The sequence below is a fragment of the Neofelis nebulosa genome, chromosome 18 (assembly GCF_028018385.1).
Source record: "Neofelis nebulosa isolate mNeoNeb1 chromosome 18, mNeoNeb1.pri, whole genome shotgun sequence".
Lineage (NCBI taxonomy): Eukaryota > Metazoa > Chordata > Mammalia > Carnivora > Felidae > Neofelis > Neofelis nebulosa.
The window spans coordinates 29,973,413-29,987,876 of record NC_080799.1 but is presented as its reverse complement, the minus strand read 5'-3'; the positions used below and the strand labels follow the sequence as shown (position 1 = coordinate 29,987,876).

At 44.7% G+C, this 14,464-nt stretch overlaps 1 protein-coding gene and 1 long non-coding RNA gene across 14 annotated transcripts in view; one reads left to right on the top strand and one right to left on the bottom strand.

The window, feature by feature from the left end:
- VPS35L (VPS35 endosomal protein sorting factor like) overlaps positions 1-14,464 on the top strand; it is a 115,953-nt gene that overhangs the window by 85,197 nt on the left and 16,292 nt on the right. For all 8 annotated transcript variants that reach the window (XR_009256369.1, XM_058709819.1, XM_058709818.1 and 5 more), the window contains one exon: positions 10,317-10,456. Coding sequence is in view for 7 of the 8 variants with exons in the window: in XM_058709819.1 (XP_058565802.1) it covers positions 10,317-10,456 (140 nt within the window). In the remaining variant the exon portion in view is untranslated. The remainder of the gene's footprint in view (positions 1-10,316; positions 10,457-14,464) is intronic.
- LOC131500599 (uncharacterized) overlaps positions 882-14,464 on the bottom strand; it is a 37,496-nt gene continuing 23,913 nt past the window's right edge. Inside the window, exons 2-3 of one of the 6 annotated variants that reach the window (XR_009256372.1) lie at positions 3,924-4,025; positions 882-3,683 (exon numbers count right to left, since the gene is read on the bottom strand). This is a non-coding gene — a long non-coding RNA (uncharacterized LOC131500599). Of the gene's footprint in view, positions 4,026-14,464 lie in introns of all 6 variants that reach the window. The other 5 variants (XR_009256374.1, XR_009256375.1, XR_009256376.1 and 2 more) reach the window with 5 other exon arrangements.

The following is a 14,464-nucleotide window of genomic DNA, read 5'->3' as shown; positions in this document are numbered from 1 at the left end:
CCCCTATCATCAAAGATTTGCTGCTCTAAGAACTGTTCTTCAAGAGCCCTGGGTGGCTTTTGCTTTCCTGTGCTGCCCTGTAACGACCTCGGTCCACACCAGGAGATAAGCAGCATCGGAACAGCCTGGTACCCGCTGTGCGGGTGATTAGTGCCCTCGGTGTTAGAGTTCTGGACCTCCTCATCTGCCTCATCCCACACTTCAAGCCACTGCAGGAGGAGCAGGAATGTGGCGTCCACTTCATGTTTAATAATTTATCTGATGATTTTTACTCTAGTCTCTAAATGCTATGGCACTAAACCTTAAAAGCCTATGATTGTTGTTCTGAAAGCCACATGCAGCGGTTGTGGCCAAAATAAATAATACATTCAATTACTGAGCATGGGAAGGCTAAATATAAATTAAATGAAGCTTGTGGAAATGGGCCACTGTTGTTCGCCACCCCCCCCACCCCCACCTTAAACACCCTCCCTCTCAGCTGGTTAGAAAACAATTCTCTCCCCCCAGTCCACTTTCTGGCCTCCCTTGATCCAGCTTCAGTGGTATGTATCTTGTTTATCGGACGGTGGCTTTGCCAGGACTGGGTCCAGCCTGACGTTAAACTCCCATTGAACTCTCAGCCAGTGCTGTGTGGGATACTGATGGAGGCTTTTTACAGGGGAGGCCCAGTTCTGGTCCTATGGACGTACTGAGGTAGTACATAGAGTGCGATGTGGGGGGATTTGTTTCAAAGCCACCCATTGTCCCAGTAGTGAGGAGAAATGGGGCTTGTGCCCCTCACCTGGAGATGCCTGTTTATCTTTGCTTTCAGCCACTTCATTAGATAAGTGCTTGCTCTTGTTTGTGAGTGGTTCTTCCCAGAAGATTATTACCAGGCCACAGCAGGAACAAATTTTTTTGCCCTTTATTTTTGTCTTGGTACCTTTATCTTTACAGTTTCTAATCTGAGAAAGGAGGGTGGTTTTACAATGGAAGTCATGTTTCAGATGGGGCTTAGAAGGAGAACTTATCAGGCGGAGATGGGGAGGAGAGAAGGAACAGTTGGCGTTCCAGGTGGGGCAAAGGGCTTGAGCAAAGGCATGGGAGGTGGGGAAGCCTGTGGTGTATTTGGCCAGCAGCAGGATGTCAAGATGAGTCCCTCACTGCTGGTCTCCCAATCTGGACTCTGCCACTCACCAGCAGGGTGCCCTTGGCCAAATTGGCCTTTTTGTGCCTCAGTTTCCTCATCTGTCAGGTGGAGGTGATGGCTATGGTACCTGTCACAGATTAAATGAGAAAACGTACTCAGAGAACTTGACTCACTGGCACACAGTAGCTGCTCAGTAAACATTAACCTCATAGAATTGTCTCTCAAAAGACAAAAGTATGCTGTGGAGTTCTCCATACAATGCCAGCTCTGTGGTTTCAGGCTTCTGAAAGCAAACTTGTCCGAGGCAAAACCTTGTGAAATCCACAGGAAAGATGATCATTCTTTGAAGATTAACCTGCTGAATTACCCTGGGGGAAAAAATCAAAACGGGTATGCAGTTCCTCCAAAGACAAAACAGTAGAGAAAACAAGCAAAATAGTTTTGTTCTTTTATTAATAATAATGCTTTCCACTCCTATAGAATTGTCTCCCCCTCCTTTTAAATTGTACATTTTTATTTATTTTTTGCATCTTTATCCTTCAGAGCTTACTCACAAGCCAGTTCTTAGGGAAAACCAGCCTTGGCCTCTCCACCCCTAAACAAACTAAGAGTGAGATCAGGTTATTCTAGATGTGTTATCTTGGCACTTTTCCCTCACTGGACTTACTGCTGTTTTATTTAGCAAGTTAATAAGTAAATGTCCACTTTTCTCCCTTGCAAGAGTATCCGCTCCATGAAATCTGACGTGTCTTGTTGGACGTTGCGTCCCTGGCTCCTGGCACGTTGCCTACCACACGGGTGCTCAAGAGGTGCTGAATGAAGGAGTGGCAATCCTACGATAATAATGGTTGATAATTCTTAATAATATCAATACATGTAAAATGGTACCCAAGATTTTCATGGTATGGACATAACTACTAAGTAACCCTGCTGTTCAGAAGAGAGTCCCATCAGAGCCTTCTAGTAGGTTTTACATAACTTCTTTTCATAGTTTTAGGTGAAAGAAAACAAGTTAGGCTCAAACATATGCCAAGCTGTATAGACCTGTTGAATGAAGCTATTTTGCTGTTTTGATCCGTGAGGAACCCAAAAAAGCAGAGGAGAGGCTGTGGCCTGCTACTAGGAGGCCCACTGACCACTGTGAACCATCACGGCTAATGGAGGTGGCCTGGACAGCAGGGTAGAGGAGAGAAAGCATTTTTTATCCTCCTGGAGAATGATGGATGGCTTGTGATGGAGGAAAGTATCCTCTATCCACTTACCAGGTCACTGGGGTTTATGCTTAAGGTCACATTTACTAGTTCTGTTGACAGGCCATCCTCTGAAGAATGTGTTTGATGTGACTGTTCTCACAAACCCTCTGGTGATCATGGACAAAGCAGGTTATTTTTGCCAGAACAGTTCACGTGGGCACGTGGCATGAAACTCGTCATCCACGTTCACATGGTCCATCCACCTTACAGAATATAAGGGCCTGGGATGGAGGGCAACCCATAATGCAACCCACAGAAAAGGAGCAGGGCAAGAGTCTCCCCGTAAGTTCACTTAGCTCTTTATATTAGTAAATATCAACGATTTTCTTGCTCCTGCCAGCATTTCTTGGCCATTTTTTACACACAAGCCACTGTGCCAAGCATTGTGCCAGAAAAGGAATGCACTTTGAGACTGTGTGCTAATAGGGGAGAGTGAATCTGTTTACAGTTAAACAAGGCAGCTTGTGATAAATGTTGTGCAAGATTTCATAAAACGTGCGATAGAATTTTAAGGGAGAGAAAGCTGACCCTTTGGCTTAAAAGAGCAAAAAATTAAAAAAAAATAAAAAAGCTTTTTAAAACAGGTGGCATTGAGTTGCCTGGAGGGAAAGGAGGATCTTTATATGCTGAAATGAGGTAGAGGGCATTCTAGGCTGAGACAGCAGCCAGGTGCAAAGGCCTACAGGCTGGAAACAATGCATCTGGAAGGAATGGGTAAGAGATCAAGTTAGGAAGATAGTTTGGGGCCTGATGAGAACTGAAAATTCCTGCAAAGCAATCTAGTCTTATTCAGTATGTAGTATTTGCTCGGTGGTTTATGTTCATTTTACAGATGAGGATACTGTGGCTCAGAAGTGTGACATGACTTGCCCAGGACCGTCCAGCTAATAAGTGGCCTGATCTGACTTCAAGTGCTCTTTCCACCCTTGAGCTTCCCTGAAGTGGGTTAGTTCCTCTAAACCCTAATACAAAGTATTATTTCTAACCCTGGGTGTATGTGGTTGCTGGAGACCAGTTGTTACAGATTGAACATTAGATAAGTTTATGTAGAAAACAACCACAATGAAGATGACAGTTAGTTAATCTTTTCTGCTTCGGGAAATCCAAACCTAATATCCTCAGAGACCTCTTCACAACCTCCTGTGAGCCATTGCAGAGATGGTAGGAAGGTGTGTTGACTGTGCATTAGCCCCAAAGACAGGAGTCCGGTGACATGAGTAGCACATTGGACTGAGAAGTCATTTCTATGACCCCAGTGGACTTTCACAGTGTGTTGATAATCAGTGAATTGAAAAGGCATTCTGCATAAACCACATGGCAAAATCAAGGTTAGATTAAGCTGTCATTGATAACAATTAAGCATTAATGAATAAAGTATTGTTTCTGGGCATTCATATTTCTTTAAATCTTACTCTGTATACATTACATATTATCAAATTAGTGGCTCCTTCAGTCCTCAAACTTAACTGCTGTAATAACAAATTCTATTACAAAAACACAGTGTTGTCATAAATAGTGTTAAATCTCTATGGATAACTCACCTGTGGACGATCAATTGGCCATTTGGACTCTGAGGCTTTACCCAAAGGCAGCCCTGTCACTTGGTGACAGTGCATCTTCAGTGCAGACCAAAGTTCAGCCTGCTGAAACAAAAATCCCATGGGCTGAGTGACTTCGTTGACAAACATTGGTCGCTCAGGGAAGCCCAAGACCAAGCTACCAGCAGATCAGTGTCTGGCGAAGACTTCTTGGCTCATAGACCGCCATCTTCTCACTGTGTGCTCACATGTGGAAAGAGTGAGAGTTTTCTCTGGGGCCTCTCGTATAAGGGCACTGATCCCATTTGTGAGGGCTCCACCTCATGATTTCACACCTCAGTGTTCCCACCAGTACCATCTTTGGGGGTAGGATTCCAGCATACGGATTTGGGGGTAGGGTGGAAGGACATTAACAGTCCAAAATACAAAGTTTGAGGTGGTAAGCTGCGTCCTGACATTACATCTGTACAGTAGTTTCCATTATATTGATGTTGTCACTCCAAACCTACACTCATCAAGAGACGGAAAATGTTGAAGACTGGTAAAGATGTTTAGCAACAGGGTTGTTAGAACTTGTGAGAGTGTAGCCAGAATCCCGCTTTGATCAAGCATATTCAAGGGACAGGAAGGAGTCTTTCACCTTCTTGTGATGTTTTGTCCCAAGAAATCACGATGCCCCCTTTCTTAGAGAGCTGGACCCAGGACTGTCTTGTCTCACGTGTCCAGGAGGGCATGTGATTTTGAAGGTGTGTTGGGGAGTGGAGTGGCTTCTGAGCTCTTGTTTAGCCCTGGGATTTTATGGCTCTGACAAGTAGTATAGACTTCCATTAGCAGTGACCTAATCTGTTATTTAAAAAACCAAACGCCACCTCTGAAGGTGGGTCATCGCTTCTTGACTGTGTGTTTAGATTCATGTGCTGAATCCTAGTCTGTGTTGACAATGCTGGGGACACAAAAGGATCACCTGACTCTCAGAGGTCACAAGTCTTGAGTTTATGTTACCATGTATGGAGGGTGTTTGGGGGTACCGACTTGTTTCCCACTGAATAATAGCTTGTACGTTACTTTAAATCTTAATGATTTTTACTAAAAAAATTTATTTCACGCTCATTTGAAAAAATTCCCACAAATAAAGAAGTGTAGAACTTAAACAAACAGAAAAGGCCTCAAAATAAAAGTCATCAGTAATCTGCTCTGTTTCCTCCCTTCGAAAAAACAGCCTTTGTTAACATTTGGGATAGTTTTCTTAATTTTTTTTTCTATAGGTTCATTTAGAAATACTCCTTCATTCTCATGCTTTACCTCTCTTCTGCTCTCCTTCCCTCCACTTCTATCTATATTCTTATACATACACGCAGTCCCCACCACCCTTAGGAATGGGATTGTGTCTTCTGCAATGTTTTTCTTTTTTCTTTTAAAAATTTGTAATGTTATTTTTGAGAGGGGGGTGGGTAGAGAGCGGGGCAGGGGCAGGGGCAGAGAGAGAGGGAGACACAGAATCGGAAGCAGGCTCCAGGCTCCGAGCCATCAGCCCAGAGCCTGACTCGGGGCTTGAACTCACGGACCGCGAGATCGTGACCTGGCTGAAGTCGGACGCTTAACCGACTGCGCCACCCAGGCGCCCCACAATTCACTGGTTTTTAGGACACTCACAGAGTTGTGCAACTATCATTACTAATTCCAGCACATTTTTATCACCCCAAAAGGAAACCTGGACCCACTGAGTAGTCATTCCTTTTTGCTCCTCCTTCAAGCTCCAGGCAGCTGCCCGTCTACTTTTTGTTTCTATGGATTTGCCTGTTCTTATTATTTTATATAAGTGCAGGCTTACAATACAGGTCTCTTATGATTGATTCCTTTCATTTAGGATATGATTTTAAGGTTCGGCCGCATTGTAGCCTGTATGTAACATGTGTACACAGCATCCATGCACACTTAAAGTTGGAGGAACCGCCAGGTCCTGCGGAGTACGTTCCCATCGGCCATATTGGGCCTGGGAACCTGTATTTTTAGCAAAGCTTCTGATGCTTCTGCTGAAGCAATTTTGGAAAACTGGCTTCGCGAGCAGCTCAGCCCCTCGTACTGAGAGCAGGGATGGTGGCTCTGCTTGCCCTTCACCCAGAACCCGGCAGCGCTGAGGGACATGTTGGCTCTGGCACAGAAAACAAAAGAATGCTGCTCTGCAGAGGAGTGGACACCCCACGAAGAAGGATCTTGCAACAGAATGGACGTGGGTCCAGCCAGGCATCCCTGAGTGGTAGTTTTGGTTTTTATTTTTAATTCCTTTTTTAAAGTAAGATGTGGAAAAGAAGCCCGGTTGTCCAGTGAAACCTCAGAAGATCCAGTGGAAAAAGATAAAGCATAGGGAGGCTGGTACATATGCTTGCTTTTCCCTCCCCACCGCCCCTTACTCCCCCCCCACCCCCCTCCACCCCCCACCCCCCCGCGGTGAAACAGGAATAATAGTGTTGATGGATTGGAATCGGATTTCTCCTTTTTCTGTAGGTCTTTTACAAAACAAAACAAAACACATGTAGCCCATTTTATCTTGGATTGTCTTCCAGGGCTTTTAATAGCCACAAAAGTGTTCTATGGTATTGACGTCATTATTCTGAACTCTAGGAGGAAAAACTTTTCATATAAAATAGGATTTGAGCTCTAATTACGAGATCAAAATTGAGAAGTCTCCTAGATAAGATTTTATATATGGAGTAAGTCTTCTAAGGATAGAAATAAAAATCTGCTTTGGAACACTCTGGAACATTGCCCCAACCCCTAAATAACTGTTTATTTTAGCCCTCTCCTTTGGAATGGGAACTGAGTGGGGGGTGTTTGTGAGGAACAGGGTGCCCTGCACAAAGCTTCGCCCTCGTTAATGAGGCATAATAATGGGCACTTTTCTCGTGGCCACTTGGTAACAAGCACATAAATAGAATAAATAAATGGTCTTTGGCGTTGTTCTGAGCAGAATTTTCATTTCCGCTGAGAGAAGCTCTTCACCTTGTTCATTACGGACTTAATGTTTTCACCAGAAAGCAGTTCCTGTAGAGCCATGGGGACAGAGAGCTTTTCCCGTAGAAGGAAGACAGCCAGAGCCGGCGTCCAGGCCTGCCTGTTCCCAGAGAGCTGAACCTCAGCGCTAGATTCAGCTCTGTTTCTTGTGTGGTGTGGTTACCAATGAGGAACATAAAATGTATCATTGTAAGCATTTTTCAGCTACAATTCATTGGTTTTAGGTACATTCACAATGTCATGCAGCCCTCACCACCATCCATTTCCAGACCTTTTCATCCCTCCAAACCCAATGCAACCTGTACCATTTACACAGTAACTATTCCCCTCTCCCCATTCTACTTTCTGTCTCCATGCAGTCAATACCTCTGCCTCATAAAAGCGAAATCCTACAGCAATATGTCCTTGTGTCGGACCTGTTTCACTTGGTGTAATGTTTTCAGGTCGGACCTGTTTCACTTGGTGTAATGTTTTCAGGGTGCATCCATGTTGTAGCATGTATCAGAATCTGCTTCCTCTTTAAGGCTGCATAATAATCCTGTTGTATATATGTTCTACGTTTTCCTATCCGTTCACCTGTTGATGGATGCTAGGGTTGTTTCCACCTTTTGGCTAATGTGAATAATGCTGCCGTGAACATTCATGTACAAGTATCTGAGTCCCTGCTTTCATTTCTTTTGAATGTGAACCTAGAAGTAGGATTGCAGGCTGAGAGCATAATTCTGTGTTTCACTTTTTGAGGGACCACCAAAGAGTTTCCCACGGCAGCTGCACTGTTTTACTTTCCCACCAGCAGCTTCTCTACATCTTTGCCAGCACTTGTTACTTACTGGTTTTTGTTTTTGTTCTTTGTTTTTTTATGGTGCCCATCCTGAAGTTTTCTCCCAGTGATGAAATCTTTGGGGGATTGCACTGATTTGCATTTTCCCAATGATTATTGATGTTGAGCATCTTTTCATGTGCTTGTTGACCATTTGTGTATTTGGAAAACTGTTCAGGTCCTTTGCCCATTGTTAATCAGGTTACTTGTTTTGCTGTTATTGGAGAATTTCTTTATATATTCTAGATATAAACCCCTTATCAGACCTATGATTTGTAGGCTTGTGTTTTTTTAAAAAAACACGATTTTGGGGCACCTGGATGGTTCGGTCAATTAAGCATCCGACTCTTGATTTTGGCTCAGGTCATGATCTCACAAATCATGAGATCGAGCCCCTGAATCGGGCTCCAGGCTGACAGCACAGAACCTGCTGGGGATTCTCTCTCTCCGCTCTTTCTGCGCCTCCCCCACTTACACATGTGCATGTGTGCTCTCTATCTCACTCAAAATAAATAAAACATTTTTTAAAAAATAATGCAAATTTTATTGTATTGCTCAGTGCGGGTGGTGGCCTTTAAACTCTGCTCAGCTCAGTCTTTGACCATCCCTGGGCTACTCTGATTTGGCCACCCCCTTTTTGAGCTTATTTCCTCATGTGGGCGTTGAAATCATTGTGCCTTTCTCATAGGACTGCTGGGGACTAAGAATGCAAACTACCTAAAACAGGGCTTAGGAGTGTCTGTGGTCCCTTTAGTAGTGTCATTTACTACTATCTGTAGGCCGAGATATCAAGTGTCTTTTCCCAGCGCCCCTGTATTTAATCTCTTTCTATACAAGATCGACATCAGCTGCTTTGTGTCCTCCCCGTCCCCCCTCCACCCCCAGACCAAAGGACACAACAGGTTCCCCGTAGGTAGGTGTGAAATAGTGTGATCAGGTCAGTCTCATCACCCTACTGATGTTGTCAACTTTCACCCCCTTTCCTCCTTGTGTGTCCACAGTGCCTGGTCACCGTTGGTGCTTAATAAATTTGCTGAGGTGAACGTAAGGGTGTGAGTTCAGTGTGGGAGAGAGCCTGGGAAGGGAGTATTCAGGACCAGAGGTAACTTTATAGAGAAAACTCTGAGAGAATGGTCTTTCCTTAACATGTTTGTTTTTGGGTTTTTTTTTTTTTCTTTGAAGAAGGAAGGGAGGGAAGACCAAAAAAAAAAAAAAAAAAAAAAAAAGCCCACATCGAGCTGCGGACACATATTCTTCTCATTAAGTGCAGGGCTTTGTTCCCAGAGGGCAGGCGTTTGTTGTTGGGTTTGCCCCTTTGGGCTGCTGGGTGGGGCTTCCGCTTGGGTTCAGGATGCTGTGTGCCATCGCAGTGTTCTCTCCGCATCGCTGCAAGTCGTTTCGGAGTGGAAGTATATTTATGTGGACCATGTAAACGTTTGATCTTGTTGGGTAGTTTAAAATTTCACTTGTCAGGTCAGTGTTTTGTCTGTTTCGACCTTGAGGCTTTTTCTCATGTGGAATACTTTGGCGGTTCTCTTAAGAACTCTCTCCCTCTCCACCCCCACCTCCAGTCCTTGCTTGTCTCCCCGTCCGTTCCTCCCTGTCTCTGTCCTCCTATTGCTGCCTCCCTCCCGTCTACTCTTCCATCCCTCTCTTCCTCTGCTCTCCCCTTCCCTTGCTTTCTCTCACCCTTTGAGGTCTTCTTGTTTTATAGACAACTTTGTGGTTTAAAAAATATCTTGGGGCACCAGGGTGGCTCAGTCGGTCAAGTGCCGGATTCTTGGTTTAGGCTCAGGTCGTGATTTCATGGTTCGTGGGTTCAAGCCCTGAGTTGTGCTCGGTGCTGACCGGGATTTGCTCTCTTTCTGCCCTTCCCCTGCGCACTCTGGCTCTCAAAGTAAATAAAATATATGTATATCTTTATCTCCCAAGTGATTCTCAGAACTATTTACCTAGTCAGAAGTCTCAGAAGCTTGTGTGTGCATGTGCGTGGGCGTGCACGTGTGGATTCCTTCAGAGGGTTCAGTTACTTTAACAAATACGGTGTAACAAATATGGTGCTGGAGTAGACCCAGGCAGACCAGAGTTTGCACCCCGCTCCACATCTCGTGCTGGCACCTCAAGCATACCCAGGACACTGCTGAAGGAGCAGGCACGTGGCCTTCCTCCCAAGGTGAACTGGAGGGTTTGGTGAACCAGTCTGGGTTGAGCTGTCTGCCCCGGCAGCTACTATTTCTTGGCTTTCTGTAAAAATTGGCCACTTGTTTATTTCACTTAATTATCAAAGCCACCCTGACGGAGGCTCTTTGAGCTGAATTGCTCAGTGAAGGAAGGAGGGAGAGAGGTGGAGATGTGAGGCAACAGCAGTACCCTCTCCGCGGAATGTTCTACGAGTCGGTTAAGGTTGCAGAAGCCCTCCAGTCGGACCTGCCCACTGTATCTGGCCCTCAGCATGGCCTGCCTTCCATGTAACTCGCAGGATGGGCCTGGCAGCCAGGTGAAGAAGAAAGCAGACCCTGAATTTTGCAGAGTTCTCATACTCGGAATTTTCTTCTGTCTTGCAGCCGATGCCTTCTTCAAAGCCACTATAAGCCTCATTCCGGAAGTTCCAAAGACGATTAATATCGATGGAAAGATGCGACCGTCAGAATCATTCCTTCTGGAATTCCTCTGCAATTTCTTTTCTACTTTATTAATAGTTCCGGTACGTTTCGCCAGAAGAGCCATAGGTGATGTCCTTCTTTGATCTGCCTCATGTACATCTTTAGCCCTAAAAGTGCAGGGACATTCTCTCTGTGTCTATGTGCTGCTTTTCTAGTCAGAGGTTTACATTGCTCAGTGTTTTGTTTACTTTTATTTAGTAAATAATCTCCTCCCTCAACATGGGGATTCGATCTTAAGACCCTGAGATCGAGAGTCACATGCTCTACCAACTGAGCCAGCCAGGCATCCCTAAGTTACTCAATGTCTTTTCCATTCATTTTGTATACGGGGTGTCTTAGTTGCGGTTCTGTACATAGTCAAGTGGGTGCCACTTAGGGGTTAAGGACTGAGGCCTCGGACCAAGATGCCTAGGGTGGAATCTCCCCTCCCCCTCTTCCTAGCCCCGGAGGCTCAGGCAATTATATAACATGCCTGGGTTGCAGTTTCCTAATCTATAAAATGGGAGTAATAATAGTGTCTTCATCTCCAGGTCATTGTGAGGATTAAGTGAGTGAGTATACACATGTGGTTAGAACAGTCCAACCCTGTAAAAGGTGATGGTGATGTTCTTTTGATGGCAAGTGCTAGAAACCAAAATGAGATGGTGGAGATCAAAGAAGACATTGTTGGAAGGATGCTGGGGTTTTTTCTGGAACATTCTGATGTGCAGTCAGGCTTGGGCTGGCAGGAATCAGGCTTCTGTCTCTCCAGACCCAGCACCAGGACCCTCACCCTAGCAGAGGTTCTTAACCCACAGTCTCCCTGCTTGCTTCCTGAGGGTTTGGCAGGGCAACCATGAATTTAGATGAGAAAAAAAAATCTCAATTTTTACAAATATCTGTGAAACTGAAATTGGCCCTTTGCTCCCTTGTGAGTTTTTTGGTTTTTTTCCATTGTGAGTTATATAGGCAACGAGCCACAGTAGCAGGTAGTCACAGGGCTAGGAATTTGTCACCAAAGAAATCAACCATTTGTTCATATCACATTTAAGGTGACAGATAGTTCAGAAGACTTAAACATACTCACCAAGAAGTAATAGAATACGGTATAACAAATACATTGAAAAAATATTTTGACAAGTATATTTTAGCATAATTGCTAATCAAACATACTCATCAAGAACTAATAGAATACATTATATAACAAATATATTGAAAAAAAATATTTTGATGAATATGTTTTATATTTCTTTTGTGGTCTTGCATACTTTATTTTCTGCATTTATTTTATTTTTTTGTTTTTATTTATTGTATTTTCTGTATTACAAGTCATATCCTGAGGAGTCCATAGCCTTCACCGGGCTGTGACAGGGTCCAGGTACAAAACATGGTTGAACCAAATGTGTACAGGAATCCGGGATCCGTGCTAAAATACAGATTCTTGGGGCCCCCTCCCAGAGAGGTGGACTCAGTAGGTTAAGATGGGGTCCTGAATCGGCACTTTTGAAAGCCTCCTGAGTAGTTCAGGTGTGGATGGTCCAGGACCGCACTTGAAAAAACATCCCTCTGCACTCAGGCCAGGAAGCAACTCTCTCTCATGAGTACACAGTTCCTTTTTGGGGTGACAGTTGCACAGCTCTGGGAGTATCCTAACCACTGAAGTGTGCATTTGGAATGGCATGTGAATTCTCAGTGGAGCCAAGGAGACAAAGAGTGACTTAGCTTCCAAGTGTCCAGGTTGAAATCCCAGGTTCTGGGGAGACAAGATGGCTTGGTCAGGAGGCAGTGCTCAACGCCTGACCTCAGTGTTTTCAAATCACCTTCTTAGTCCTTTGTATAAACAGTTTCTCTGTATTTTGGAGAGTCTAGTTGTCAAGTGAGGGGACCAAAAAAAAAAAAAGAAGAAAAAAACCCCAGCATTTCTAAGGAGTAATCTAAGCTGATCAGTGTCATTGTTTGTTGGTTAATTGGGATGCATTTTCCTTCTACACATGAGATTTTCTTCATGTTAAAAATCAGAGACTGGACGAAAGCCTTGTGCTTGGAGTCAGAAACTTGAGTGCTGTCTGACCCAGTGACTCAGCAGCCTTATGGCATTGGGAACGTTTTGTAACTCTTCAGAGCCTCAGATAATTGTCACCTTTCTAAAATGTCACCCAAATGCCTGCCTGGCGGAGCTGCTATGAGGTTAAATGAAACAGTTGATCTGAAAGTACTTTTGACCCAGAAGCTCTGTCCCTGGGGTTGCATGCTGATGAGCACTGGGTGGCATCCAACCCAGAGACACGGTTTTTGGCCACACAATGATGGAAAACATTTGGTATGAATTACCCACGTTTAAAAATTGGTAGATCACAGAAAGACCCAGCTTTTTAGTTCCTCTTGAGAAATCAGATCCTGCCATGTGGGGCCCACATTCTCCGACCCGCGGCAGCTGGCCCATGCTGTGGAGGGAGGAAGAGGCATGTGCACTCTCTCCAATTCCCATGGGTGCCTCTGGACCCATTTCTGTCGCCTGCCTGGTCCATTGGCATTCACCAGAACGTCCCCCTGGCCTCAGCGGATTGTCTCGTTCCTGGTATCAGTGTGCACGCTTCTGTGGGGGTTTAGTAAAGATCAGGAGATGAATATCCCTTGTGATTGCCTGTCCCCTGTCCTGTGCTGTACTGCAGACCTTCAGCAGCCTTCAGTCTCTGGGACTCCTCCTCCAAGCCCTGCAAAGTAGGAATCACTGTGCCTTTTCCACGTGAGGCGCCCATGCTGGGGAGCCTGTGCAGCTTGAGGTCGCACAGCTAGTGAGCAGCAGAGCAGCAGGTCTGTGCTGCTCCGGGGTCTGTTCAGCACCATCTGAGTCTGAAACGTTGACAGGGCACTTTATCAGCTCAAGGCTGAGCCTTAGCAACCCTCCATCCGTCCTGTGGGATACAGCATTAGTAATAAATATGGAAGATGTTCAGCCTGAATAGCCGAGGCTGTGGGCTCTGGGGCCCCAGGATGGGCCTCACGTGAGGCACGTCTCTTGTGAGTAGGTTTAGTATGAAGGCAACTCCCGTATCCCGCTTTTACCTGGTTCAGATCATATCCTTTTGTGTCACAGCTTTTACTTAATTTTTTAAGTTTAATTTTATCATTGTAAGAGCATTTAACAAGAGATCTACCATCTTAACATATTTTTAAGTATGTGATACGGTATTGTTAACTACAGGTACCGTGTTGTACAGCAGCTCTCTAGAGTGTCTTCGTCTTGCTTAATTGAAATTTTAAGCCCATTTTTAAAAAACTGTTTATTTTGAGAGAGAGAGAGCAAGCGTGCAGAGACAGAATCCCAAGCAGGCTCTTTGCTCTCAGCACAGAGCCTGATGCAGGGCTCGATCCCATGAACTGTGAGATCATGACCCGAGTCAAAATCAAGAGTTGGACACTTAACCGACTGAGCCACCCAGGTGCCTCATAAGCCCATCGATGAGTAGCTCTCCATTTCCTCCTCCTCCTAGCCCCTGGCAGCCACCATCTATTCTTAATTCTGTGAACATAACTGTATTAGATGCCTTATGTAAGTGGAATCATGAGTATTTCTCTGTGATTGGCTTCTTTCACTTATTGGCTTCCAGGGTTCATCCATGTTGTCATATTTGACAGAATTTCCGTTTTTTTTAAGGCTGAATATTAATCCATTGTGTATGTATATCACATTTTCATTATCCATGCATCCACTAGTGGGCGTTTAGGTTGTTTCCACATCTTGGCTACTGTGAATAGTGCCACAGCGAACATGAGAATACTGACACCTCTTTCAGATCCTGATTTTAACTCTTTGGACAAATACCCGAAGGTGGGATTGCTGGACTGCTGAATCATATGGTAGTTCTGTTCTCTTTTTTTTTTTTTCTTTTGAGAGAGATAGCGTGAGCAGGAAAGAGGGGCAGAGTGAGAGGGAGAGAAAGAATCTTAAAACAGGCTTCACATCCAGCCTGGAGCCCACTGTAGGGCTTGATCTCCCAATTGTGAGATCATGACTTGAGCCAAAATCAAGAGTCAGACGCTTAATTGACTGAGCCATCCTGGCACCC